At 35.2% G+C, this 26,455-nt stretch overlaps 1 protein-coding gene across 1 annotated transcript; it reads right to left on the bottom strand.

Moving 5' to 3' along the window:
* On the bottom strand, window positions 1–26,022 carry ST6GAL2 (ST6 beta-galactoside alpha-2,6-sialyltransferase 2). Its single transcript, XM_070943271.1, has 5 exons — window positions 25,086–26,022; window positions 16,813–16,910; window positions 14,926–15,027; window positions 12,476–12,650; window positions 1–263 (listed from the first exon to the last, which is right to left on the bottom strand). The coding sequence occupies exons 1-5, from the start codon at window positions 26,020–26,022 to the stop codon at window positions 1–3; spliced, it is 1,575 nt and encodes a 524-aa protein (XP_070799372.1).
* Window positions 26,023–26,455: the final 433 nt, after the last annotated feature.

The raw sequence follows: 26,455 nt of genomic DNA, 5'->3' as shown, positions 1-26,455 counted from the left end.
TTATGGGAACCAGAATCGTCGTCGGCATCTCGCTGACCGAAATCCTGGCAAAACCACTTTCCCTTTCCGATATAAATCCTCCATGAGTCCTGTGTTCATCCTCTGCACCAGCAGTTTCTCATAAAGCAGAGGGTGATAAGCCCCCAGGGTACAAGCTGCATCATGGTAATGTTCATGGTAATGGCAAAGATCAGTTTGTCGAATGGATGGAATATATTCGTACACGTGGACTTCACTGCACATGGACATCATGATGAAAATCCCTAAAAATAAAGCACAAACATAACTGCAGTTTTGCCACAGACTGGAATATGCAATTATAATGTCAACTCCCTTTTTCTTTTCATGGCTGCATATACAAATGTCAAATCAAACATTTCTAAAGGGAATTGGCTTTCACAAAATTAAGGTTAAAAACGTTTTATGGTACCTTGTTATACGTTTGGTTACCAGGACAAAATCATGCTTCAACCTGGTTATAATAGTAACTCTCAGAAACCAGAGTCACCAACACATCTGGATGATGCTAGATTTGGGAGCATGAAGTACAGCATAAGCAGGAAAATAACATAACTGTGTATTAGAATAAAAAGTAGAATATGGTACTAAATTCTGTGCTGCAAGATAAGCATAATCCTTTATTAAAATAGTAACAAATCTCTGCATTATTTTTAATCGACAAGGCATTCCATTTTCTCATCGGACTTTAAGGATAAATGGGATCTAGTGAAATGTTGAACTTTTGAAAAAGACATTGTGCTCCCATTGCATGCACTGGGTCTGTACAGGCATTTCCTTCAAATTCCTATATAATCTCCTGAATAAAGAAGTCCCCAATTTACAGCTCAGCTTTCAAAGATCATTTTCTATTTTTTATTTTATTCGAGACCAACTTCTGCCACCAATAGCCTCCCACCGGCCAGTCCGCTCCCACAGAGAGGGTCTCCTCAGGGTGCCATTGGCCAAGTTATGTCGGCTGGCGACACCCAGGGGGAGGGCCTTCTCTGTGGGAGCCCCTGCCCTGTGGAATGAACTGCCCCTGGAAATGCGTAAGATCTCCGACCGTGTATTTCGCTGTGCCCTCAAGACCCTGCTGTTCCGCCAGGCCGGGCTATCAATGTAATGATTTTAAATTGGGTGTTTTAAATTTTTGGGGTTTTAAATCTGAGCCAAAATTATTTAATAATTTTAATTATTTTTAATTGATGTCTGTCTTTGTGTTTTTAATAGGCTGTACACCGCCCTGAGTCCTTCGGGAGAAGGGCGGTATAGAAATAAAATTATTATTATTATTATTATTATTATTATTATTATTATTATTATTATTATTATTATTATTATTATTATTATTATTATTTATTTATTAAAAAAGTTAAAATAAAAGACAGCAAGAATTAAAAAAAAAACCCATTAAACAAATAAGACATTAAAAAAGTGCATTAAAAATCACTAACTCATCTACACCTATTATCCCCCCCCGTTGAATACTGCTAAATATATTATAACAATATTAAAGACCCCCAAATTTTTAAACTACTAATTTAACTACTATAAACTACTAACTATCTATTTAACCTGTCATCTATCTACTATATTAATGACAAAATAGTTAACAGGTAAAACAATAATAAAACAGCAAGATTAAAATGTCAAAATTTTCTGTGAACTAACTGTTATTATAATCAACCTGTATAAAGTTTACCACTGCTTCTTATCTATCCCAAATTGTCCGGCTTAGCTTTCAAAGTTATGATGGACCTCCCCAGGGCAATTTATGACTCAATCACAAAGTTCCAAAGTGCCTAACACCCCCCTCCCCCACATTTTGAGTGCTTGGCAATTGGCCTGCATTTATGGCCATTTGCAACGTCCCAGTCATGCAACAGTGTTTTATAACATTTTTGCAGAAAACCAGCCTATAATCAACAATTGGTTTGCTTAACCACTGCAAAAAAGATTGTAAAATTAGGTTGGTCACAGGGTAACCCTCTTTACAATCATCACAATTTAAGACTGAAATGGGCAGGCTCCACTATTGTTGTAAGTTGAGGACAACTTGTATGTAAACAATTATACTTTGAATTTAAACTATGATAAAAATAAAGATATGGAAAAATAAAGTTGAACCTTTGTTTATAATTCAGTTGGATATTAGTACATGGAAAACACTATCTGAATTGTCTTTTCTTTAAGAATGTCGCAACATTTGCTGACAGTGAATGCAACTTGTTAACAACTGTTCCTTTTTCTTTCAATATTTTTAATTTTTTATTCACAAAATTAAAATATAAACTCAAAAAAAGAGAAAAAAAATGTAAAAATAAAGCAAAGCTAAACAAGACATTAAAAAGTGCATAAAAACAACATATACACATATTGAACTCCCTAGTTGAATGCTGACAAATAAATATATTTGAAGAATAATAATTTGCTGATGGTGAATGCAACTTGTTGACAGCTGCTCCTTTTTGTAGCAGCTCAGCTACTGGGCATATCCACTTTCTGACAGCTTAGAACTTCGGAAGTGCCCTTCTGATCAGACCTCTGGCCCATCTAGTCCAGTAATGTCTTCTTGGCTAACTAATTGCCAAGGAAGCCCAGATCATTCATTCATCCAGAATGAAGGCAATAGTGATTCAATAAAGAATTTTCTGGGAATGTCTGTTTGGAAAATTATGCTTGTGTGCCTCCCAAATTCTTGGTTCTCTTACCAAGACAGGCTTGGTTATAATGTTGATATAAAAAAAACCCTGGGATTGCGGGTTCCATACTCAGAAGAGTCAATTCTTTTTGCTTCTTGGGATGTAACTCTAGATGAATAGATTGACTTCCAAGGCTTTCTTGGTTCTTCTTTATGTTCCAAGGAATGATGGCTATGACAGATTAAACATTGCAAAAGCCGTGCTTAGATAAGAAAGTTGGCTAGAGGATCTCTGAGGACTATCTGAATCTTGCTTTAATTAGCCTATCTACCTTATGATGACAATGTTTCAGGGTCAGATTTTGTTGCCAAGGCTGTAGATTGGCTGAGATGCCCTTGTGGGAGATTCAGGGAGCAACATGATAGTCTGAAAATGTCTGGAGGCCGAAAAAAGGCATTTCTTTTGTTTACAGGGTCTTTTACACTGCAGACTTAAGATGCTTGAATGCCATGTGCAAACTAGCTGGAAATGAAGCTGGTTTAAGAAACCCCTTTCCCCCAGAGGGAATCTTAATATCCTGGGACGACAAAAAATATAAAATCGATACGATAGAGAAGGCACAAGAATTCTTTGATACTCATTTTATAATAGAAGAGGAACAGGAAACTAGACGTGATTCAGATAATGTAAACCAGGAACACCCCATGGGGGAAACAAAAAAAGGGAAGGAAGAGAAGGACCCTAGGGAAAGGGAGAAGATGGAGAGAGAAGGGGCTAGGGAGAAAACGCATATGGTAACAAGAAACACAAGTAAACTTAAACTAATAAAGAAAAACTAAAGGAAATGGGACGAGAGTTGAAATTAATCTCAATTAATATAAACGGCCTTAATCTACCAACCAAAAGAACACACACTTTCAGAAAACTTCAAAAATTAGACATAGATATTATTAACCTACAAGAAGTACATATCAAAAAACAACATCAACAGTTACTAGAAAACAGAAAACTTGGAACACTATTCACCTCACTATCAGATCAAAAAAAAAGAGGTATCGCAGTATACATTAAAAGCCACATCCAGGCAAAACAAATCTACACAGATGAAGATGGCAGGATACTAATGATAGATATTAAGATGGAGACCCGAAATATGTTATTGATATCAATATATGCCCCGAATGGGAGCCAAAAAGAATACTTTAAAAAGATACACGATAAAATTAAAGAATTAGACTACGAACATCTATGTATAATAGGGGACTATAATGCAATTGTTGATATGGAATATGACTACCAAAGTAATAAAAAAAATAACTCTAGGAAAAAGACACTACCTGATTCTTTTAAGGACATGACTCAAGAGTTACAATTGAAAGATGCCTGGAGAGAACTGAATAAAACTAAAAAACAGTATACTTATTATTCAAATCCCCATCAGTCCTGGTCCAGATTAGACATGGCCTGGATGACCGCAGAATTAAGAGAAAATATAAAAGAAATTGAAATCACACCGAATATATGGGCGGACCACAGTCCTATAACAATAGTCTGGAAAGGCCAACCAAAAAGGGGACGATGGATGATGGATAGAGAGATCATTAAAGATAAAGAATACATAGAGATGATAAAGAAAGAGATGGAGATATTTTTCCAAATAAATAACAGGGAACAAACATCATTGCAAGTCCTATGGGACACTACAAAGGCATATATAAGAGGATTAACAATCTCATTTAAGGCGAAGAAAAACAGAGAGAAACAGCAAAGATGAAACGATTTATTGACGGAGCTCAGAAAACAGGAAGCAGAATTACAGAACAGACCTGACAAGAAAGAGATCAAGGGGAAAATAAATCTCATCAAACATGAAATAAATTTAATAACAACAACAGAAATAGCTAGGAAAATCAAAATGGCAAAACAAAACCAATTTGAATTCGCAAATAAAACAGGACGTTGGTTGGCTTATAAACTAAAGAAAGAAAAGGAAAAAAAAATAATACACCAACTACAAGACGAACAAGGGCAATTACAGCACATGGACGAAGAAAAAAAGCGAATCGTAAGAAATTTTTATCAGGAACTATATGCACAGGAAGAAATTCAATTGGAAAAAGTGAAAGAATATATAAATAAATCCAACATTCAAGAAATAAAGGAAACTCAAAGAGAACTCTTGAACAAACCAATATCGATGTCAGAATTAATGGAAGCAAAGAAGAAGCTGAACAACAATAAAACACCAGGTCCAGACGGCATCCCAGCGGAATTTTACAAAATTGAATACCAGCCAATAGATGATATTTTATTACAAGTCCTAAATGAAGCAATCTTAGAAGCCAAAATTCCCAAATCATGGATTGAAACAATTATCACTCTGATACCCAAAGAAGACTCAGATCTCACCCAAACCAAAAACTATAGACCTATATCACTTCTAAACGTAGACTATAAACTATTTACATCAATCATGGCCCAGAGAATGAAGAAAATTATCGTGAATTACATCCATCCTGATCAAAATGGATTCATTCCAAATAGGCAAATTAACAAGAACACAAGAACAATAATAAATATACTGGAATATTATGAGCAAAAATCGGATGAAAAGATGGCTCTACTCTTCCTTGACGCACAAAAGGCGTTCGACAATCTTAACTGGGGATTCTTAATACTACAATTAGAAAAAATGGGAACCGGTGACAAATTTTTAAATATGATTAAAACAATATACTCAGATCAAACTGCAAAAATATGGATAAACGGAGAGACAACAGACCAATTCAAAATATCTAAGGGAGTGAGACAAGGATGTCCCCTCTCTCCTATATTATATATATTAGCATTGGAACCACTGTTGAATGAAATCAGGAACGACAATGAAATAAAAGGATTAAGAACAAAAAACCAGGAGTATAAATTACAAGCATTCGCAGACGATGTAGTATTCATTTTAGAACGACCAAAACAATCAGGACTGAATTTACTAAGGAAGATAGATCAATATGGCGAAGTGGCAGGATTGAGAATTAATAGGCAAAAAACAAAACTACTAACCAAAAATTTGACAAAAACCCAGGAGAAAGAATTGGAAGAGACATTAGGAATACAAACAACAACCAAAATAAAATATCTAGGAATCTGGCTCACCAATAAGATATCATCCCTCAAAGAAGACAATTACATCAAATTGGCCAAACAAATCCAGAAGGACTTAGAGGTATGGAGTAAGTTGAAATTATCACTACTAGGCAAAATTGCTTCAATTAAAATGACAATTCTACCAAAAATACTATATCTATTTAGAACAATACCGATAAACCCAGGAAAATCATACTTCAAAGACCTTGACAAAATGACATTAAAGTATTTATGGCAAGGAAAAAGAGCCAGGATTAAACTGAAACACTTGCAGGACACTAAAGAAAGGGGTGGCCTGGGACTACCAGATTGGCAAACCTATTACACTGCAACAGCTTTAACTTGGATCAAGGATTGGATGACACTTAAAGATAAAAGAACACTAGCACTAGAAGGATTTGACCTGTCAAAAGGTTGGCACGCATTTCTATGGGAGGAAAAGCCCAGACAACATGAACACTTCAGGAGACATTATATCAGAGGAGCACTGGCAAAAATTTGGACTGAAATAAGGAGAAAACACTACGACAAAATCCCAAGATGGCTATCAACCATGGAGGCCCAAATCTACCCGAACACAATGGACACAGACAGGATGAAAACCTATGACGAATTGTTGAACACAGAGGGAGATATGAAAACAAGAGAGGAACTGAGACAACAAGGCACGGATATTGATTGGTGGCCGTATTTACAGATAAAATCAAGATATAAAAGTGATATGGAAAAATTTGGAATCCAAAAAGAAAGAAATGAATTAGATAAAATTATAATGCAATCAGATGACAAATTAATAACTAAAATATATAACTATCTATTAAAATACAAATTGGAAGAAGAGGTGGTGAAGGAAAATATGATTATTTGGGCCAAAAATTTTGGATATAATATTAACCTAGAGAATTGGGAAAAAATATGGAAAGTAAATACTAAGCTGACAATGTCCGTGCCCTACAAAGAAAATACGTACAAGATGTTTTATAGGTGGCATCTCCCCCCTGCACGGTTGGCAAGGATGTTTCCCAATACTAATCAGAACTGTTGGAAGTGTAAAATACAGAAGGGGACCTACTACCACATGTGGTGGTCATGCCCCAAAGTCAAAAAATTTTGGAAAACAATTCAAAGTCAGCTGGAAGAAATTACCGCCCAAAAAGTACCCCTCAGACCAGAAACTTATCTATTAGGTATACTGACAAAGGACTATAAAAAAGAGACACAATATTTGATAATACATATCCTAACTGCAGCTAGAATTGTCTTCGCACAAATGTGGAAATTGGAAAACACGCCACCAGAAGAAAAAATAATACAAAAAATTATGGAATGTGCAGAAATGGACAAATTGACCAAAGAAATACAAGGAAAAGAAGATACAGACTTTTACTTAATTTGGCAAGAATGGTACAAATGGTTAGATAAAAAAGACACGAAATAAGAGATTACCACCCAATACTACAAAAATAAGTAAATAACAGGAAATATCGTTATATAAACATTGATACAAGATGAAAGATAATATATATAGATATACTGATATATAATTACCGAAGTAGCTCTACTTCCAAAGTTCAAGTCATGCGACTTGATTTCATTGTATAGTTAGTTTATGTCTAGTTTGTTTTAATGTTTATGTCTATATGTGTATGTTTGTTTACAATAAAAAATTTAAAAAAAAAAAAAAAAAAGAAACCCCTTTCTGGATTTCAGTTCTTTTCTCAGCTTTGTAATTAGAGCTTCAAAGTGATTTTCGCCTTTTTACTGCATACAATATCAGAGCTGTAAGACAAAGTTATGGGGGAATGCACGCTCATGTATCTACTTATGTAAATGCTATTAGCCTTGCATTGCTGGAAGAGAAACCAAGGCTCTCCTAGCTACTGTATGTTAAAAATAAAGAGAGGAAAAACTTCACAAGGAAGTCTTTATGCGCTGAAGGTTCAGTCCCAGAAGCCCAAATTATGATAAGGAGTCTCTGAAGGCTGCTTCTTTCTCACTGATAGCACAATAATAGGCCTGAGTCTCTGACCTTCTTAGTCATCACAAAGAATCTCTTCCAGATGAGAAGAGGAAGAAGAGAGCTGCTTTTCTGATATGGACTGAGGTGATTACTGAAATGTTTTGCATCTTGTTCCTATACTGATTCAATATGCAATATAGCAAAAGAAATCAGTAGACTCCCATCACTGGAAGTTGTTAAATTGAAGCCACCTGTTAAGCATGCAGATGATCCTGTTTGGGCTATGATAGCCTTTCAAAGTATGCCATGTGATTCCTTTATCGTGTGTGTGTGGCAATTGAATATTTTCAGGCAGATTCTCTCTCCCTCAGAAAATATGTATGGAGTGTAGCATAACTATGTAAGAACTATTAATTTTCTTGGACCTGAGCTATCCAAACTCTCCCTTTTGCAAAATAGAAAGGAGCAATATAATTTCTAATGCTTTAATGCGTACAATACCACATTTGCAAATATTTTAATGCTCACTGCTCACTGCAGTGTAATCAACTGAAAATTTAATATCTATTTAAAATAATTTATTCCTTTGTTGGAAAAAATTATATTGTTCTTGTTCTTCCTGTTCTACAGAGTTGGCAAAAGACAATGTTCTAATATTTACATATAGTAAAGCCATAAAGTTGTTTTCCTTTTAAACTCAAACTCAAATATGCCATTTTACAATAGATGCAAAAGCTCTGAATACTTTATCATAAAAGGTAATTTTTTTATAAACATATACAGTCTCTAGATGAAGATAACTCTAAAAATAAAAATTGTCAACATTGTAAGATGAGTGGCTATATAAATTTAATAATAATAAAAAAGAAATTACACATTGTAAATGTGTTTTCTGCATAATATTATAAAATATGCTTTGCCTCCCTTCCAAGCTATGAATGCTGTTACTGCAGAAACTAAAAACAAAGCCAAAAAGCAATTTATACTACAACCTATTCCAATTTCATACTCATACTCATTAGTAACTATTTTTTAAAAAAGTTTCTTTAATGTTTAGTTCTGCAATCACAGTACTCAGTAATAAACTATTTTACCAGGTAATCATTATGGTTCAAATAAATGACAATTGGTGAAATCTAAAATTTGTTACTACTGGTTCTGTGGGCGTGGTTTGGTGGTGGTGGGGGTAATGTGACTGGATGGGCGTGGCCAATTTTTTTGTTTTTACTTTTAAAACCATTTTTTCTACAACCTCTTCGGTGAAGAGGTTGTTAAAAAATGCTTTCAAAAGGCTCTGACGATCCCAGCTGAGTTGCCTGATCGGCAGAGACTTTGTTTCTTTAAATGCCTCTGACGATCAGGCAACTCAGCTTGGATCGTCAGAGGCATTTAAAAGAAAAAATGGTTTTTTTTCTTTTAAAAGCCTTTGAAGATCCCAGCTGAACCACGCGATCATCAGAGGCTTTTTTTTTACTTTTAAAAGCATTTTTTCAGCCGAAGAGGTTGTAGAAAAAAATGCTTTTAAAAATAAAAAGAAAGCCTCTGATGATTGTGCGGCTCAGCTGGGTGGGTGGGGGGCAGGGATTTTTGCTACCGGTTCTCCGAACCACCCGCCTCCATCGCTACCGGATCGAGTGATCCGGTCTGAACCGGGAGCATTTCACCCCTGGAAATATTGCAATGGATATGTAATGCAAAGACAGAACTCTGTGATCCTCCAGATGTTCTAAACTGTTAACTCTTAGCAGCCTAACTAGGGAAGGATGCTCGGAATTGTGGTTTAGCAACATCTGTAATGAAAAAAATTCCCAGCCTCTACTTCAAAGGATAGTATGGGAATCCAGACGGTATTTCCTTAATGTTTAAGGTGTTGATTTTTTCCTCAAATATTTAAAACAAAATATATCTGAAACTTATAAAACAATGGTCAGCAATACTTGCTCCTTTCTTTTAAAATATGGGATTAATGTCTTTTATTTCATTCTGGTCAAATACACAGTAAGTAGTAAAAATCACATATTTATAATTTTAATTTGTGAATTATATGGGCCCCAAGTTAGAAATCCATAATAATAACTGAAAACTTCATTGCAATCATTGAGGTAGCATTTCTGTTCAACAGGGCTGAACAGTATTTTCAGACCAAAATAAGAAATTGATTTCAAACATGCATGGGTACACACAAAGCACCTATCAGAATATTTGGAAGCAGTTGCTTTATGGTGTTTCTGACAGAAACAGGGATTTACATCCCTGCTTGTTTAATTTCTTTGCCTCTAAAGTGCTGCAAATCTTTCTGTGTCTGGATTTGTTTAAGGAAAAAACCACTTCCCTTCTGGATGACAGCCAAAGCCTGTGTAATTCAACAGTCACTTCCCACCAGTGGTCACAGCCCAAAGCCAGACATGAATAGAATGGCTTTTCTCCCACTTGTTGGCATTGAGAGGAATACTGTATCTTGAAGATACATGTCATAGATACATGTATCTATCATAGCTAAGTAAAATGGAGAGTCTTCGCCTCCATGTTTCTTAGCAAATTTGCAATCAAAACCTTTTTTTTAACATATTTAACATATTTAATCTGGTGCAAATGGAGCTCAAATTATATATCAATTCATTTTTGAACTGATTGCTAGAATATATATGGCTCTCAATCTCTCAAAAGGCTCCAAGTAGTATTGCCAGCATTTAGCTATTTTGTGTACTGCATTACCCCTCTATTTGTTCATCTTTATCCCATCCCTAAATTCCGCTAAAGCTGTTACCTAGCCTGGTAACAAAATGCTCGGAAACCAACTCACAAGCTCAGAAAATGAACCCCAGAAAACTTAATGCCAAAAAAGACAAAGATCTCAGGAATTTCAGTAAGCTGCTAAAAAAAAGAGTATTTCAATGAAAATGTTAAAAAACCTGGAAACTAACATGAAAACAAAAAAATCTTCCAAAAATATTTTTGAACTCTTTGTTTCCAACTTCAAATCTGTATACTAAAAGATTTAACTGACTCCAAGCAGAGCAACCAAAAATAGTATACTGAAATTCTGCATAATCAAGATTTATAAGAATACCTATTCATAAGAATTTCTAGTACTAGACAATGAAGTCAAATTAGGAGTCTTCATTGCCAATTTGGAAGGCTACAAGTATTGATGATATATTTATAGAAATATGTAAGCTACAAAAGAAAAATCAGTAAAGATTCTAACTAAACTATGCCAGCCAATCTGGAGAATGACACAGTGGCTAATAGACTGGAATAGTTCAGTCTACACACAAATACTGAAGAAAGCAGACTGTCCTGCAAGGTATGTCCTTAACTTCACATTCTAACAAAATAATGCTTAGGATGATGCAATAAAGATTGGAGCCCTATGTGATAAAAGAGAAAACCAAATCATCAAGTTGCTTTGAAAAAGATCCAGGAACAAGAAACATTATTGCTAGTGGATTCTGGATAATTGAAAAACCCTCAAAATACCAAAAATAAATCAATATGTGCACAGTTACATTAAAAAAGGCCTTTGATTGCATTGATCATGTCGAACTTTGAAATATGCTTAGAAAAATGGGAATGCCAGAATATTTCATTGTCCTCTTACAAAACCTATACACTAGACAAGAAGCCACAATCTTGACAGAATAGCAATAGCACTTAGACTTATATTCTGCTTCACAGTGCTTTACAGCCCTCTCTAAGTGGTTTACAGAGTCAGCATATTGCCCCCAACAATCTGGTTCCTCATTTACTGACCTCGGAAGAATGGAAGGCTGAGTTAACCTTGAGCCGGTGAGAAACGTGCACCTGGCAGTCAGCAGAATTAGCCTGCAATACTGCATTCTAACCACTACACTACCACGGCATAGATTGGCTTCACATTGGTAAAGTTGTATACTCTTTCCTTATTTAATCAACCTATATGCTGAATATGTATTGAAGAAAGCAGGATTCAAAGATGATTGTGGGTTTAAAATTAGAGGAAGAAACAATAATCTATCTGTGATAATGATACCATTAGTGATCTGCAGGCTCTAGTAATGTAAGTCACAGAATAAGTGAGAAAATAAGACTACGTAAACAGATGACCCAACTAATAGCAAGAGAGCCAGTATGATGCTGTTGTTAAGACACCTGGCTAGAAACAGGGAGGTTCAAGTCCCAGTTCAAGTCCTGCCTTTGGCATAAAGCCAGCTGGATGATCTTGTTATATTAGAAAATAGACACTATCTGTATGCTTTGAATTGTGACATTATGTTTCATAAATTCTTTGATGTTTATGCAAATATCACTGAAACATCTTTATACAAATTTATTTATAATTTCAGCCACTTAAGCTAAATTATTCAATTAATTCCCAAATGCCAGCAAGCCATAGCTTGAAATACTTTCATATCTAGAGTTGAACTGTGACCTGCTAAGATGATTTATCACTTTAGTCAGTATTCATTAATTTTATATTTTATTTTTGTAAGAAACCAAGTAAAAGCTTCTTGTCCACCATAGACAAAAGTTGTGGCGTACACTTCAATAAATGATTTTTTTCAGAAATTCCAGGTGTCCTGAAAAAATTAGGAAATAAGAGCAGTTGATATGACTACTAAACAATATGCTTTCCATCAGTTTCTGTAATTTTTTTTTACCATTTTGATATTCAAGTTTTCAACTGATATATAAACAATTATTTACACAGACACAACTCATGAGAAAATCTACCATTGGCCATACCTACCAATGAAACCTGACGAAGGAGGGTTGGGTTGTATTTTCTCTTTAGTGTTCTCCTGAATAATATCCCAGAGCTGCCATATAAATTTTGGATGAAGAATGTAGAATGGCTGGTTTGGATTCTTACTGCGATGCTGTACGTATGGAGTAAACAAGTTGTAGTCTGGATTCTTATACCACTAGCAGGGAAATAAAAAATTTCTTAGAATGCTTAGCATACACCAAAAATTATCTAAGGTATCACATTGTTATCATTGTAAATATGAATGCATCTTGGTGTATAGCACAGCAGAAGCAGAATGCTACATCTTTGACTTAAAAAGCTATCACTATTTTAATCATTATTAACTACCAATAGTCCTCACTTAATGACCAGTCACTTAATGACCGTTCAAAATTATATATGACACCCCCCCCAAAGTTACTTACGACCCATCCTCAAAATTATAACAGCTGTATAGCCTCCATAGGGTTCTGGTGGCATTTTGGGCATTTGATTGAATTTAGGACAGGATGCAGGATCCTATAGTCATGTGACTATGATTGACAATATTTTTGCCAGTGTTCCAGCAAAAAACCGTCCATTCATTCAGAATGAATTTACTTAATGACCACATGGTTTGCTTAATAACCACACAATTTGCTTAATTATGTAGTCACTCACTTTATGACCATTGTAAAAATAGTCACAAAATAGGTCATGTGGCAACTCAATAACTGTAAAAAATTATGACAAAAAAATTTGTGTTCAATTGTGATAATTAAATTAGGATTACCTATATTTTAGAACAGAGATTTTGATATACTTTCCAGATAATTCTAGAATATAAATAAACCCTTTGACTGAGATGGTATAAAGCTCCTGCCTTGAGCAGGGAGTTGGATTAGAAGACTTTTGAGTTCTCTTCCAGCCCTATAGTTTTATGACTTTAAGAAAATGCTGACAAAAATTGAGGCTGTACTTTACAGCAATAATATAATGTTTTATTCTGTCTTGGTGCAAGATTTCGTTATTTGATTTTGTAATGATATCATGCAAGCGGGTAAGACAGAAAAGTACCCGGATATGACAAATTACTTTTCATATTTATAGTTTCAGCAAACAGCAATCCCAAATGCAGCATTTTCAGGTAGTCCTTGTTTAAAACGGTAAGTGGGACTAGAATTTCCATTGCTAAGTGATGGAGTCATAAAGCATGATGTCACATGACAATATTGCTTATCAATTGGTGCAGTCGCCAATCCTGTTGTTAAGCAAGGTCTTCATGTGATTGGACATGTGTCTTCCTGCAAGATTTCAACAAGCAAAATCAATAACGTTGATATCAGGAAGTTACACGTCCCGAGTGGCTCGCGAGCAGGCCAGTAGGTGAGTGAGTCCTATTGAGTAAGCTGAGTTGGGAAGGAGATGCTATGGCATGGTTGGACATGTGAGCTTTATCCAATATGGCTGGGAGGGTATGTCTGGCATGAATGTACTAAGGAGTAGGAGATTCCTGGGATCTCGTGCTCTGCATCAGGCTCCTTGTGAGAAAAAGGGACAGGAGTGACTTATGATCTTCCCTGCCAGCTTCTCCATTGACTTTGCTTGTGCACATGTCTGCAGGACTCTGCAACATTTGGAAGTGTGAGTCAGTTGCCAAGCACCTGAATGCAGTCACACAACCATGGGTGTGCTGCAATGGCTAAAACTTTGAGGGCCAATCATAAGTATCGCTCGTTCAGCGTTGTCACAACTTTGAACAGTTGCTGAATGAATGCAGACCAAATACAAGAGTTGACAATTAGTACAGAAAAAAGTATGATGAGGAGGTTTGGGCAAATAAAATGAATGAGGTGAGCTGAACTGCAAAAGACATACATGAAGGAAAAATACATGGACTGAAAGGAAAGAAAAGTTCAAGAAAGTTGAGGCTGAATTGATATCCTAAAAAAGGGAAAAGTTTAAAGAAACACAAGGCAGAGTGTGAAGCAGGGTGGAAACAAGTTTGATAAAATAGTGAATGATTCATTATCATGCCTTTTTTGCTGTCTAATATTTCATCCTTTTTTTTGCTTACTATTGCTGTTTTTCTAAAACTTTGCTTATCTTGAAAAAGAATAGTGGGATACATAGAAAATGTTCATAGATGTGTGCACGTATGAATCAGAAAACATTTTTAAAAAATGGAAATACAGAGAACTCCCCAAAGCTAGATATTTAAAAATGGCTAAAGTCCAACTACCTACTGACAAGATCTTTGGGTTAGTCATTTTCTGCTCTGCGAATACATTTCAATGAGATATGAAAAACAACATTGCTTTTCAACATTCAAATCTATATCCTGTAAATAGTTTAACAATTCCTATCATAGATTCAGTTTTGGCAAAGGAAAACTGAGGAAGACTTTGAAGCTCATTTCTTTTGAATAAAGAAAGTACACAGTGGTGTCAACACAATAACTTATGACTTACCTTATCCAAATTTGAAGAATAAGGAGCAGGATCCCAAGCCACTAAAATAACATCTTTATACAAGGAGTTACCGACGAAATGATAATTAGGATTAGTAACAATCTGTTAAATGCAAAGAAACACATATCTACTAAAAATATTCCAAACTTTATTTCCCTTCTTTGTTCTTACCATTATCTGACAGTTTCGCTTAAAAATTAGCTTTAAAACCCCACCAATCCTTCTGTCATCAGGTTTAAATGCCCCCCTCCCACTTTTGAAAAGAAATGAAAAGTACCCTTGCACACTCAATATGTAGAATACCACTGTAGAGAAGGTAAGTGTTCTCTTTTCACTTTCGAGGAAAAAAGTAATAAGAGAGAATGGCTCTGCCAAAGAGCATGCTTCTGTCTACATAGAAGCATACCAGTTTTTTTAGTTTTCTGTGTAGGTTTCAATCAGTAATTGTCACTATTAAACTACAACACTGGAGATACGTTTACAACTGTTGCAGCATCCTGCAGTCACATGATTGCTATATGCTTCACAACCTGTTTCTGACAAGCGGAGTCAAAAAGAAGTGGCAGTCATTGATGCCCCTTTAATGACTGTGATGATTTGCCTAACTACGGAAGCAAAAGTAATGTTGTAAGAGCAGCGTGGTCATGCAGTGTTTCTCTTAGCGACAGCAGCACTTAGTGATGTTGTTGCCAATCCCCATTGTGGTTGGTAAGCGAGGACAACTTGTATGCTCAAGGGTGATGAGATCCCATGCAAAAAACCCCGTAAAGTCATTTTTCAGCATATACAGGGATACTGCAGGCATGAAATATTTTCCAACAAGTATTTAAGAAATAATTTTGGCCTGAGGAGTAGGGAATTTATTAGCTTGCAAGTCATAGTTAAGAAATATAAAATTCAAAATGCATACAAATAGAAGTTTGTTTTGAAGTGAATAATGTAGCTGCCACAAGAGGGTGCTGCAGGTTTTTAAAAAGGAGTATTCATTTTGTTTGATCATGAATCTCTAATCACTTACAGCTCTTAGCTTCATTCCATTCTCTACAACTTTGGTGGTTTATGTCATCTCTATTTTATCTAGTTCCTGTGAGTTCTTATAGTGTAACAGTCTGAATATTTAATGCCAGTACAGTATGTACTAAAATCTATATCCATTCCATTCCAATTTCCACATTCTATGGCATTTTTAAATTTCAAAAATTCAGATTTACTTTGCACAAAATATCTTTCTAACTAATTTAAAATATCTTTCTCCAAACCATTTTTACATGCATGTTTAAAGATAAGAATTATATTATCTGGAAAATTATACAATCCAAAAGATCTGCCCTGATTATTTGCCTAGGTAGCATAAATTTATACATTTAAAATGCAGAAAAAAATGAAGTTGTCTATTTAAGATATAATTTATAAAGAATGAAATAATAAAGATGATAGGGACAGACAAATCAACAAAGCCACTGAGTCTAGCTTTCCTGTTCGGTCTTTTTATGTGATCCCTAGGATATAAAATTATTTTTTCCCCTACCTACTGTATTATGAAGCTAGAAGTTTATTATTTACAATCCTGTGGTAACAGAATTTTACACTGAAGCTAATAGATATGCTGGTTGATGATTATCAACTATCTAAGAGCAGCAACCCATTTTGATTACTAAATAAAATATGAGTTTATTCGAATAGTAGAACCTAATAACTTAGATTATACATTGTAAGTGGTTAAAGAGATTCTGTAGAGTATGTGGATGGTGATAGATAGATACATATAAACTTTTAGAAATATATTTATTAAGTTTCATATTGCTTACGAAAGGTCAATATCTCCTAGACAATAATATACATTTGGATCTTCAAATGTATTGGATATTTGGATATTTGGATATTTACCTGGGAATTAATGATGCGCATTGTAGTTTTATTTCCAACATCTTTTTCATAACCTTTTGTTGGAGCAGAATTGAATCGCAGAACTGCATCATGAGAATCTAGTGTGAAAAAAGTTACTTTTATTTGGGTTTTTAAACATGTGCAATTATACAGATGCTTATTTAAAAGTAGGTTCCACTATATTCTAAATGGATTCTAGTATACATGCTTGATCTGCAGGCTTTTTTCACAAATATTTTCTACTATATTCCCATTTTTTTTCTTTTAACGACCCATCAGGATGGAGTCAAGGCGACTGAATGGAGCTGAGCTTTATTGGTCTGATGCCCTTCCTGACACCTACATGGAGCTCACAGCAGATATATTCTCTTTGTGCCCAGGAAGAGAAATATTTGCTGCTACCTAGAATCACTCAAAATTCACTCAAGACTTAGTACAAAGAACAGTCTAAACCAAGACAAATATTTAAGCTTTTAAAATTAGTATGGAAATGTGAGCAGCCCTTGTGAACAGAAATTTCATTAAGTTTTTTAAATTAGAACAGAAAAATTAATAATCCATGTAAATATGGTTCTATTGTTATATATAATTCTTTTCACAAAGAAACAATAAATGCAAATACCTAGTTACAGAATTAGTTACACTTATTATTTCCTTTTTTTTTTTTTACTATTGTTTTAAAAGTTATGCTCTGAAGAAATACTCAGTTGTAATGCAATTCCTGAAGCTTATATACTTTGGGTATTTTTATGCATTTTGTATATTTATCTTCAAATACATTTTGCTGTGTCTTGGATTACTATGCCAACATTTAAATTATGAGAGAGTGTGAATATACCCTGGCAATGTTTATTTCCTCATCAGACACAGTTCAGTTATTCATACAATATTTTGCCATTCTGCTGTGAAACAATTCTATACTGCATTGATAAGCCCGGGAATTCTATATGGTAGGTATTGGTTAGATTGAATAGTATCTGAAAATTCTGTAACACTGGGAAAGATTGAAGGAAAGAGAAGGAAGCAGGCAATTAGGTTGCCTTGATTACAACAATGAGTGCACCATTGTAACAACTAAAAGGCCAAGCTATGGCCAACTAAAAGGCCACAGATTCTTCTTGAGAAAAATGAATGTGATCACCAAGAGTTGTCACTGGCTTGATGGCACCCAATCAATGTAATGTAGCTGACAGGAGAAAGAATGTTCCTATAATTGGGAGACAGGAATAGAAAGAGTCATAGTCAGGGCAATAGTAAGGTAGTAGGGTTAGTACTAATGTTTCTGGTTTCTTGCCTGGACTACTTTGAAGGGCTTACAGTTCCATTGTGAGATACAAGTAGTTTTCCAAAAAGCTTTTTGTTCTATCATCATGCTGTCTCATTCATGGCATTTTATAGGAGGTTCAGATGCTAGCATTTTCCACTTTTATGCCCTTTCTTTCATGTTTTGTCACCTATTGTTCGTCTTTCCTCTCCCACAAAAAGTGAAAAAAAAGTAGATTAGTAAAGAAGGGGGCATTTTCTTATAAGTACCAACATAAATATGGTACAAAATTGCGTATTAAAACTGTAAGGTTTGAACCTGACTATGACAGCAAGTCCCATGAGATCTGATGTGATATAAAGCAAGGATACCTTAAATAAGCAATAAAATTAAAGTGAGCATTAGCAGAAGGAAGATACATATGGGCAGGAAGATAAAATATACATGCACTAAATAATAAAACATTTGTCTTTTTCCTCTGTGCATTCCTTTCTCAGTAACTAAAGGAGAAAAGAAATGAATAGTGGCCTCAATGTAAAAGAAATCAGCAAAGAATTAAGCCAACAAAGGAATAAAAGGGGTGATAGTTCGTGAAGAAAAGAGAAATATGAAAGAAGTGAGTATTGTATGGATTGCCATTAGAAGAATCCATCTTAAATATTTTGCAGCTTATCTCATTATCTGCTGAGATAAATATATCACAAATGTATATTAAACATCTGAAACATGGCAGATAAAATTATATGCACTACTATTATTGTTGCTGTCATCACCAGCCTGGAGGTATATAAGTGAAACTCTCCAGAGCAGATAATGAGGGGTGAAACATTAGGTCTGGAATGACAGAACACTATTTTAAGAGAGAGAAGGGGATGGACAGGCAAGTGGGCTATGGGGTGGTAATGGGGGGAAGAGAACAGTGAGAATGTAACTTTCTATAAATGAAGTAATGTTAGGACTCTACCAAAACAGAAGAAGAGAACAGAATAATACGGGTTGAAATGAATTAGATATGATAATGTGAGTTTCATAATTAAAATTTCTTTGCAAAATTATTGTTGCTTCATATACACACATATTTAGCTCATGCTACAGGAAAATCTGACTGGAAGCTTCCTGTATCCACAGATCCCATAAGAAGCCAAGCAGGCATGGTAAAACAACTACAAAAATAGAACACATGTATTCCACAGTGAATATATGCATTTGCAATAATGGGGAAATAACCACATCAAGATATACACTTCCAATCATATTTGTTATTTTAGATTAAGACTAGGTGTTATCCATACTATGCCTATTTTTCAGATATTACTTCGGTTAAGCCTTTATTAGAAATATGTTTACTACAGCTAGTCCTCGATTTACCATCATTCATTTAGTGACTATTCAAATGTACAATGGCACTGAAAAAAGTGACTTACAACTCAAGTTTATCACCGCTGCAGAATCCCCAGTCATGTGATCAAAATTGATAAGAGGCATGTATGATTCAGATCCACTTAACGACTGAGTGATTCACTTAACAGCTACAGTGATTTGCCTGTAGCAAAAAAAGGTTGTAAAATTGGGTACAACTCACTTAATAAACATCTTGCTTAGCAATGAAAATTCTGTTCCCAACTGTCACTGAGAACTATTTGTAATTTTACTAAATTAATGGGAAAGAAATTGCTTTTGAAGTTGTGTTGGAATGTCCTGTTTTCATGCTAAATGATCTCTTCTGTAGTTTGCAGCCTCTCTGATCCCCATGTTTCAAAAACATCTCAGAGAAAGACATTATGAGGCAACTCCCCGTATGGGGATTCCTCAGATCAAGTAGGACAGTCAAGGGGCCACAGAATGATAAACGAGATACAGGATGATATGCAGTGCCTTCCACTGCTTCACAAAAATAAACAAACCTCATAAGCATCACTAAAATAAATTCTCCTGCATCTGAGAGTGAGATACAAAACAGAAGGGTTTTTTTTCCCCCCCAGAGGAAGAAAACTTTCAGGAAATTGGAAGGAATTTTTTCAGCCAAGTATTATTCAAGATGGTCTCTTCCATATGCAAGTTGGTATCTTTATTTGCATATATATAAGGATGTTTAATGAATATTTTGAAGAGAGGGAAATGTGTTTCACCACAGATGCAAGAGAAACATTTTCAATAAAGGATGAGTCACAATATAGTGAACATACTAAATAGAAAGAAAGATTCCAGGAAGGTTATGCTTGAGACAAAACTGTTAATTCTGTTTAAATAACAAAGATTATTGGAAAAAGTGGTATGTGTATTTATATAATAAAGGTCATTGTTCTCTCAAAAGCCTTAAAACTAAACTTGGCTTAGAAAATGTTTTAATTAATGTATATTCAGTGAATCTTCAAAGAGTAGGGAGATAAAAATGAGACACTAAGCAACTACCATTGAAAAAAAAATCTATTAACTTGAATTGTTTTATTTTCTCATACTGTGAGAAAAGGGGAAAACGGTTAAGCTTTTTTACAACAGAAGTTTTCAAACCAGTAGGACTTCCCTTAATATTTGACATTACCCACTTTCAAATTTTAGTGCTAGGACAGCATGGTTCTTATGCTAAGCAGAGATGCCTACTGAAGTAACTGGATAATGATAGCACTTTCAATGCTCACAAACATTTTAGTTTTTGAGAAAAGAATAACAAGTAATGATAAAGAAGGATATTTAAAGTAAAAATAAGAAAATGTATTTAAGTACCCATAGGACCGTGATGGCGAACCTATGGCAACCTATGGAGCCATATCGGTGGGCACGCGAGCTCAGCTCCGGTGTGCATGCGCGTGCTGGCCAGCTAATTTTCGGGCTTTTTGGGCCCATTGGAAGTCAGGAAAAAGGCTGTTTTCAGCTTTGGGAGGGCCTCCAGGGGGGTGGGGATAGCTGTTTTTGCCCTCCCCAGCCTCCTAGAAAAGCTCTGGAGTCTGGGGAGAGTGAAAAATGGGCCTTCCGGTAGGACTGGAAATTGGCAAATGGGCCATTTCCAGCCTCCGGAGGGCCTCCGGGGTGGGGGAGGCCATTTTCACCCTCCCCAGCCTCCTGGAAAGGCTCTAGAGCCTGGGGAGAGTGAAAAACAGGCCTACCTTGCCATCACATGGCAAAAGTGGGGGAAGCGTGGGGGGTTGGCACGCATGCACGGAGCATAGAATTATGGGTGTGGGCATGTGTGTGAATGACCCCTCCCCCACTCCCCCCACTTTTGGCACACGATGGCAAAAAGATTAGCTATCACTGCCATAGGACAACTTAATACTTGTGAGAGTTAATAATAAGAAACTCTTCTTTCTCTCTGAAGAACATGTAGTGAGGGGTGAATAGAAAACTGTCTCCACCACATGTTTTAGAAGACTTCAAATTTTGCATACTTCTTAGTGGATTCAGACATGGATTTGCATTATCCCTAAAGAAAACTGTTTATGTTTTAGTTCTGCATAATTTATTTTGCACTTAGAGTATTTTGCATGTCTCAAGTACAGGATGAAGTGTCTTACTGAGGTTACACATGAAATGTTGCTTAAGAGTTTGTCTTGTAGATGTCAAGAGAAAACATGTTTCTGTGGCCACATGAGTTTATTAGTCAGGGGAATTAATTCATTACTTTTTCATCTCTCAACTTCTGATGTTAGCTAATTAACATTTTTTCAACACTTAGCTTTCTATAAAAAAAAAGATACAATTCAGTAAAAACAAATCCAACCAAACCCGTAGCCATTTTGAAAACTGGAGAGGAGTACCAAAATGGAGGGGAAGGGAGGCAGTTTTTGCTATTTTAGATGCTTATTATTACTGTATGATATGTATGATTCTGTATTATTACTGTATAATTCTGCCTATTATAGGCTTTAATTTAGGCACTCTAATTCTTGGATTTCTTATTGGGAGAAACTCTCAAAGGTGTTTTTTTTTTTCTTCAAAAGGTAACTGAACTGGTTTTTCCTTGAGGAAGAAGAAGAAAACATTTTGCTTGTCATCCAAGAAGCTTAATCAGTTCTGATGGTAGGGATGGAGCTTCTTGAATGAGAAGCAAAACATTTTCCTCCTCAAGGAAAAAAACAGTTTTTTTTATTTTTTTTTAATTTGATTTATATGCCGCCCTTCTCCGGAGACTCAGGGCGGCTTACAATGCGCTAAGCAATAGCCTTCATTCTTTTTGTATATTTATACAAAGTCAGCTTATTGCCCCCACAACTGGGTCCTCAATTTACCTACCTTAGAAAGGATGGAAGGCTGAGTCAACCTTGAGCCTTGGCGAGATTCGAACCTGCAGTAATTGCAGGCAGCTGGTCTTAATAACCAGCTTAATAACAGGGTGCCTTAGGCCACTGTACTACCAAGGCTTGTACTCAGTTGCCTTTTGGAGAAAAATGCATCTTTGAAAGAACTGTGACCTGGATGACTGAGAATCTCCACAGATAAAAGTAGAGTGCCATCCTAAGAATTAAATCCAAGAAACTGTTGGCTCATGCTGGGGTTTTTTTTGCACTGGAAAATTCAGCAATGTTGAAATCTAACTTCACTAAAGCATACAGCTCATTTATCCATTGGGATTTAAAAATTAATAAAAAATACTACACGTTTATATTACTATCATACTATCGATGATGAACATGTAATTGCTTTAAAATTTACAATTATGAACAACAGGTCAGTTAGTGCCTATTGATCTGGAGAAGGCTGTCCAATGATCTATCAACGGCAGAAAACAGAGCATGCCATTGTCTGTGGGCTTCCCAGAGAGAGGTCTGTAGGGCCATTCTGTAAAATAGGATACCGGACTATAAAGGTCTTAATCTATTCATAACATTGATACTTGTAAGAGATAAAAATGCTGAAAAAAATTCAAATTTCCTTTAATAATCTTTGAGTGCATTACTCCCTGACCAATACATTAACCAAGGAAAACATGTTGAATCATCTTTTGGAATATATTATATTGTGAATTGTTAAAACAAGAATATGAAGACTATAAGATGAAGTCAAAAGACCAACTGACTGAGAAACGTTTCAATGGTTCTCATTTGTATAGCTGACAGAAAGATTTAAAGAAGATAACAGGACATTTGGAATTGAAGAACATACGGCAGAATTTGAAATTGAATTATGTGATAATGATGAACATGTAATTGATAAAAACATATGTTTTTTATTTCGATTTGAGACAGAAAAAGAAGAAGCGAAAGAGAGAAAATGGCTAAAACCTTTGGTTATGTTATACCAAAGAATAAATGGGAAAATGAAAGGACTGAAATTTACATTACATTACAATTTAAAAGAGAACTTTTATAAGTTTCTTTTTAAGTATATTATATGCAAAGAAATGACTATTTTGTTCATGACTCAAATTCATGTACTGACAGTTAATGATAATAGAATAGCTAATGAATTGTTGTATTAACACTAATCACAATGAATATATTATATTTACTGATACTTTTATTGAAATTTCATATAGAGGGTTAAAACTATTTAACCTTAATGTCCTTTCATACTTTCAAATGATTCACTTGTCTAGGAACACCACTGCCTGGGCACAGTACTGCCTGGGGTCTCCAGATGTTGCTGTTCTTTAATATCTGGCAGCCCCAATCAACCAATGGTAAAGAATGCTGATAGTTGCTGTTCAACATCTGGTGGGAAACAAGGTTAAATGTATGATTTAACCTTTACATAAAATCTGTTACTATAGTTAATTCATTGTTTAAACTTTTCTGCTTCCATATAGTAATGGAATTTGCCCTAATTGGCATTGCAGTGCTGCTTGGAATTAAATGTATGATATATCCAAAGCTGAGTCTCACTGACTGCTATACTAGTTTACTGGAATGTTACAGCTGTTTATAGTGTAATGGAATTTTGTGTGTGTATAAATCTCTCCAATCTTAACCAAGTTTTAAATGTGGCATTTCTATTTAGATTGAATAATTATTTGATAGGGAAAAAAGAAAACTAAAATAAATCTGAACTGTTTCATACGTTTATATAATCAAAAATGTTATAAACTGAGTATTCAACCTGGCTTGATAACATTTCCACTTGAAATACATACATCTGTAAAATTTGTTTCTTTCAATTTCTAATTTTTCAAAGACCAGGTATGTTTGTCCTATTTCTAAACCACTTAGCAAAATATGCCCCAAATTGTTTTTATATCCATATGCATTGTCTTAATACAAATATTTTGTAAACCCTAACCCTTAATATATTTGTTGACTATCGATTTTTAAATGTGTGTTATATGTATTTTAAAATTTAGAAAAATGCAATATACATTGTTTCTGTACTGATTCAGGTCATATGAGTAATATGAATTTATATTAAAAACAAAGCTTACAAATTTTTTCTCCAAACACATTGTTCCAAAGGTGGTTTTCAAAAGGCAACTGGACTTCCTTTGTCTTTTCCTTAAAGATGTTTTGCTTCTCATCCAAGAAGGTTCTTCAGTTCAGAACTGAAGACCCTTCTTGGATGAGAAGCAAAATGTCTTCAAGGAAAAAACCAAGTCCAGTTGCATTTTGAAAAGCACCTTTGGAATAACCATGACCTGGATGACTGAGAATCTCCACAGACCTCCAAATATATTCACAAAAGTATTTTTTTTTTTGCTGGGGGTGGGGGTAGGAGTTGATAGAAAAGATCATATAAAAAGGAGAAACTAAGTGTTGGAAGAAAAAAATCCCTTCCCATAATACATTTAATAAATTTGTTGTCTTCAAACGGAGACAATGCATACTACTACTTGATTCAGAAGAAGTATGCCTTGCTATCGTGTCATTGCTGAAGAATAGCAATATGGGAAGATTGCTACAAAATGCTGTTCTGTTTAATTCCAGAAAAAGAATATGGTTGCCTCTATATAAAACAGGATGCTTTCTTATGAACTTTGGTCTAATCCATTGCTTCTTTTATCTTATCTTATAAAAGCCAAAGAGTACGGAAATAGCCCACATGTGGTTATCTGGATTCAAATAAGCTAAACATCTTTACCCACCTATTTCATGCCCGAGAGAAGAGTTCAGTATGGCACCAGCAGACATAACGACAGCACAGCTTCCAAATCCACGAGGATATAATTTATTCAGTGAAGTTTGAGGGACGTGTTTTTTCCAACCAAGGACTGAAAAGGGAGCTTCCTCACCATCAATGGTTCTGATCTTTACACGTGCCTTGAGCTCACAGAAGAGCTGTTCTGAAGTCAGTTGGGAGTTTTGCTTCCCTCTGAACTTCACCCCATGCTTGTTGGCATTCAAGTAATCTTTCATTGCTTTCTGAAGGCGAGGATTCAGCATCTTAGAAGAGACATCCCCCCTCCAAAGCCTGAACAGGAACGATTTTGACATTGTGGAATAAATTTCATTCCATTCATGAGACTCTTCAACCATTTCTCTTCTTCTGTGATTTAGGTCTCTTTTCTTTATCTTCTTTTGAGGGAACCAACTGTTCTGTAAAATATTCCTCTTCTGAACCTCCCCCTGTGCAGAGTTTAATTTCACTATTCGCTGAACATTATTTGATAACTGAAGCTGACCAGCAGCAAATAAATAATCACTGTTCCTCTGATGAAAATTGCTTTTGGATTTTCTTCTTAACTGAGAAGGAAAAAATTCTTCACTTTCAAAACTATTATCTAAGCCGGTCCACTTTTTAATATTCCCAGTCTCTGACTTGAATGAATCTAAGACATCTTTGTTGAAGAGCATCTCATTGACTGTTTCGGAGAAGGGTGGGTCATGAATTGCTCCCATGATAACCCTCTGTTTGCCTTGAATAGGCAAGAGTCTTTTAGTCTCAACATATGAAAAGGAACTAGGAACTGCATCTGTGGTGTTGCTATCTGTGAAATAGATGAAGATAAATAGGAATAGGAGGCCCCAGGCAAATATTCCAAACAGCATTACTTGTTTCCATTGTTTCAGATTGGGTTTCATGGCAATGTTTGCGACAATTCCTTTGTGCCTTAAGGGTTTTATGAAAAGAAATAAGACCTGGAAAAAAATATAGTATTAATGACGTTCTTGAAATACTCACAAGATAGCAAAGAAGCAATCTATTTTTCAGAAAAATAAGAACTCTAAATGTGATGATTCTGAACAACTTATACCAAAACCATGCTACTCTTATTGTAAAATAGACAACTTTTCTCTACTAACCGTTCAGTCACATAATTTGTGATATAACCATCATTGAGGAGCTGAGGCGGCACAGTGATTAGAGTGCAGTACTGCAGCTGACTGCTAGTTCAGCAGATCAGCAGATCAAATCTCAATGGCTCAAGGTTGATTCAGCTTTCCATCCTTCCAAAGTGGGTAAAATGAGGACCCAGATTGTTGGGGGCAATATGCTATTTAGTATACTGTCTTT

Source organism: Pituophis catenifer, unplaced genomic scaffold (assembly GCF_029215685.1).
Source record: "Pituophis catenifer annectens isolate HBS135680 unplaced genomic scaffold, rPitCat1.0.hap2 SCAF_4, whole genome shotgun sequence".
NCBI classification, from domain to species: Eukaryota; Metazoa; Chordata; class Lepidosauria; order Squamata; family Colubridae; genus Pituophis; species Pituophis catenifer.
This window is presented reverse-complemented; position numbering and strand designations above follow the sequence as displayed.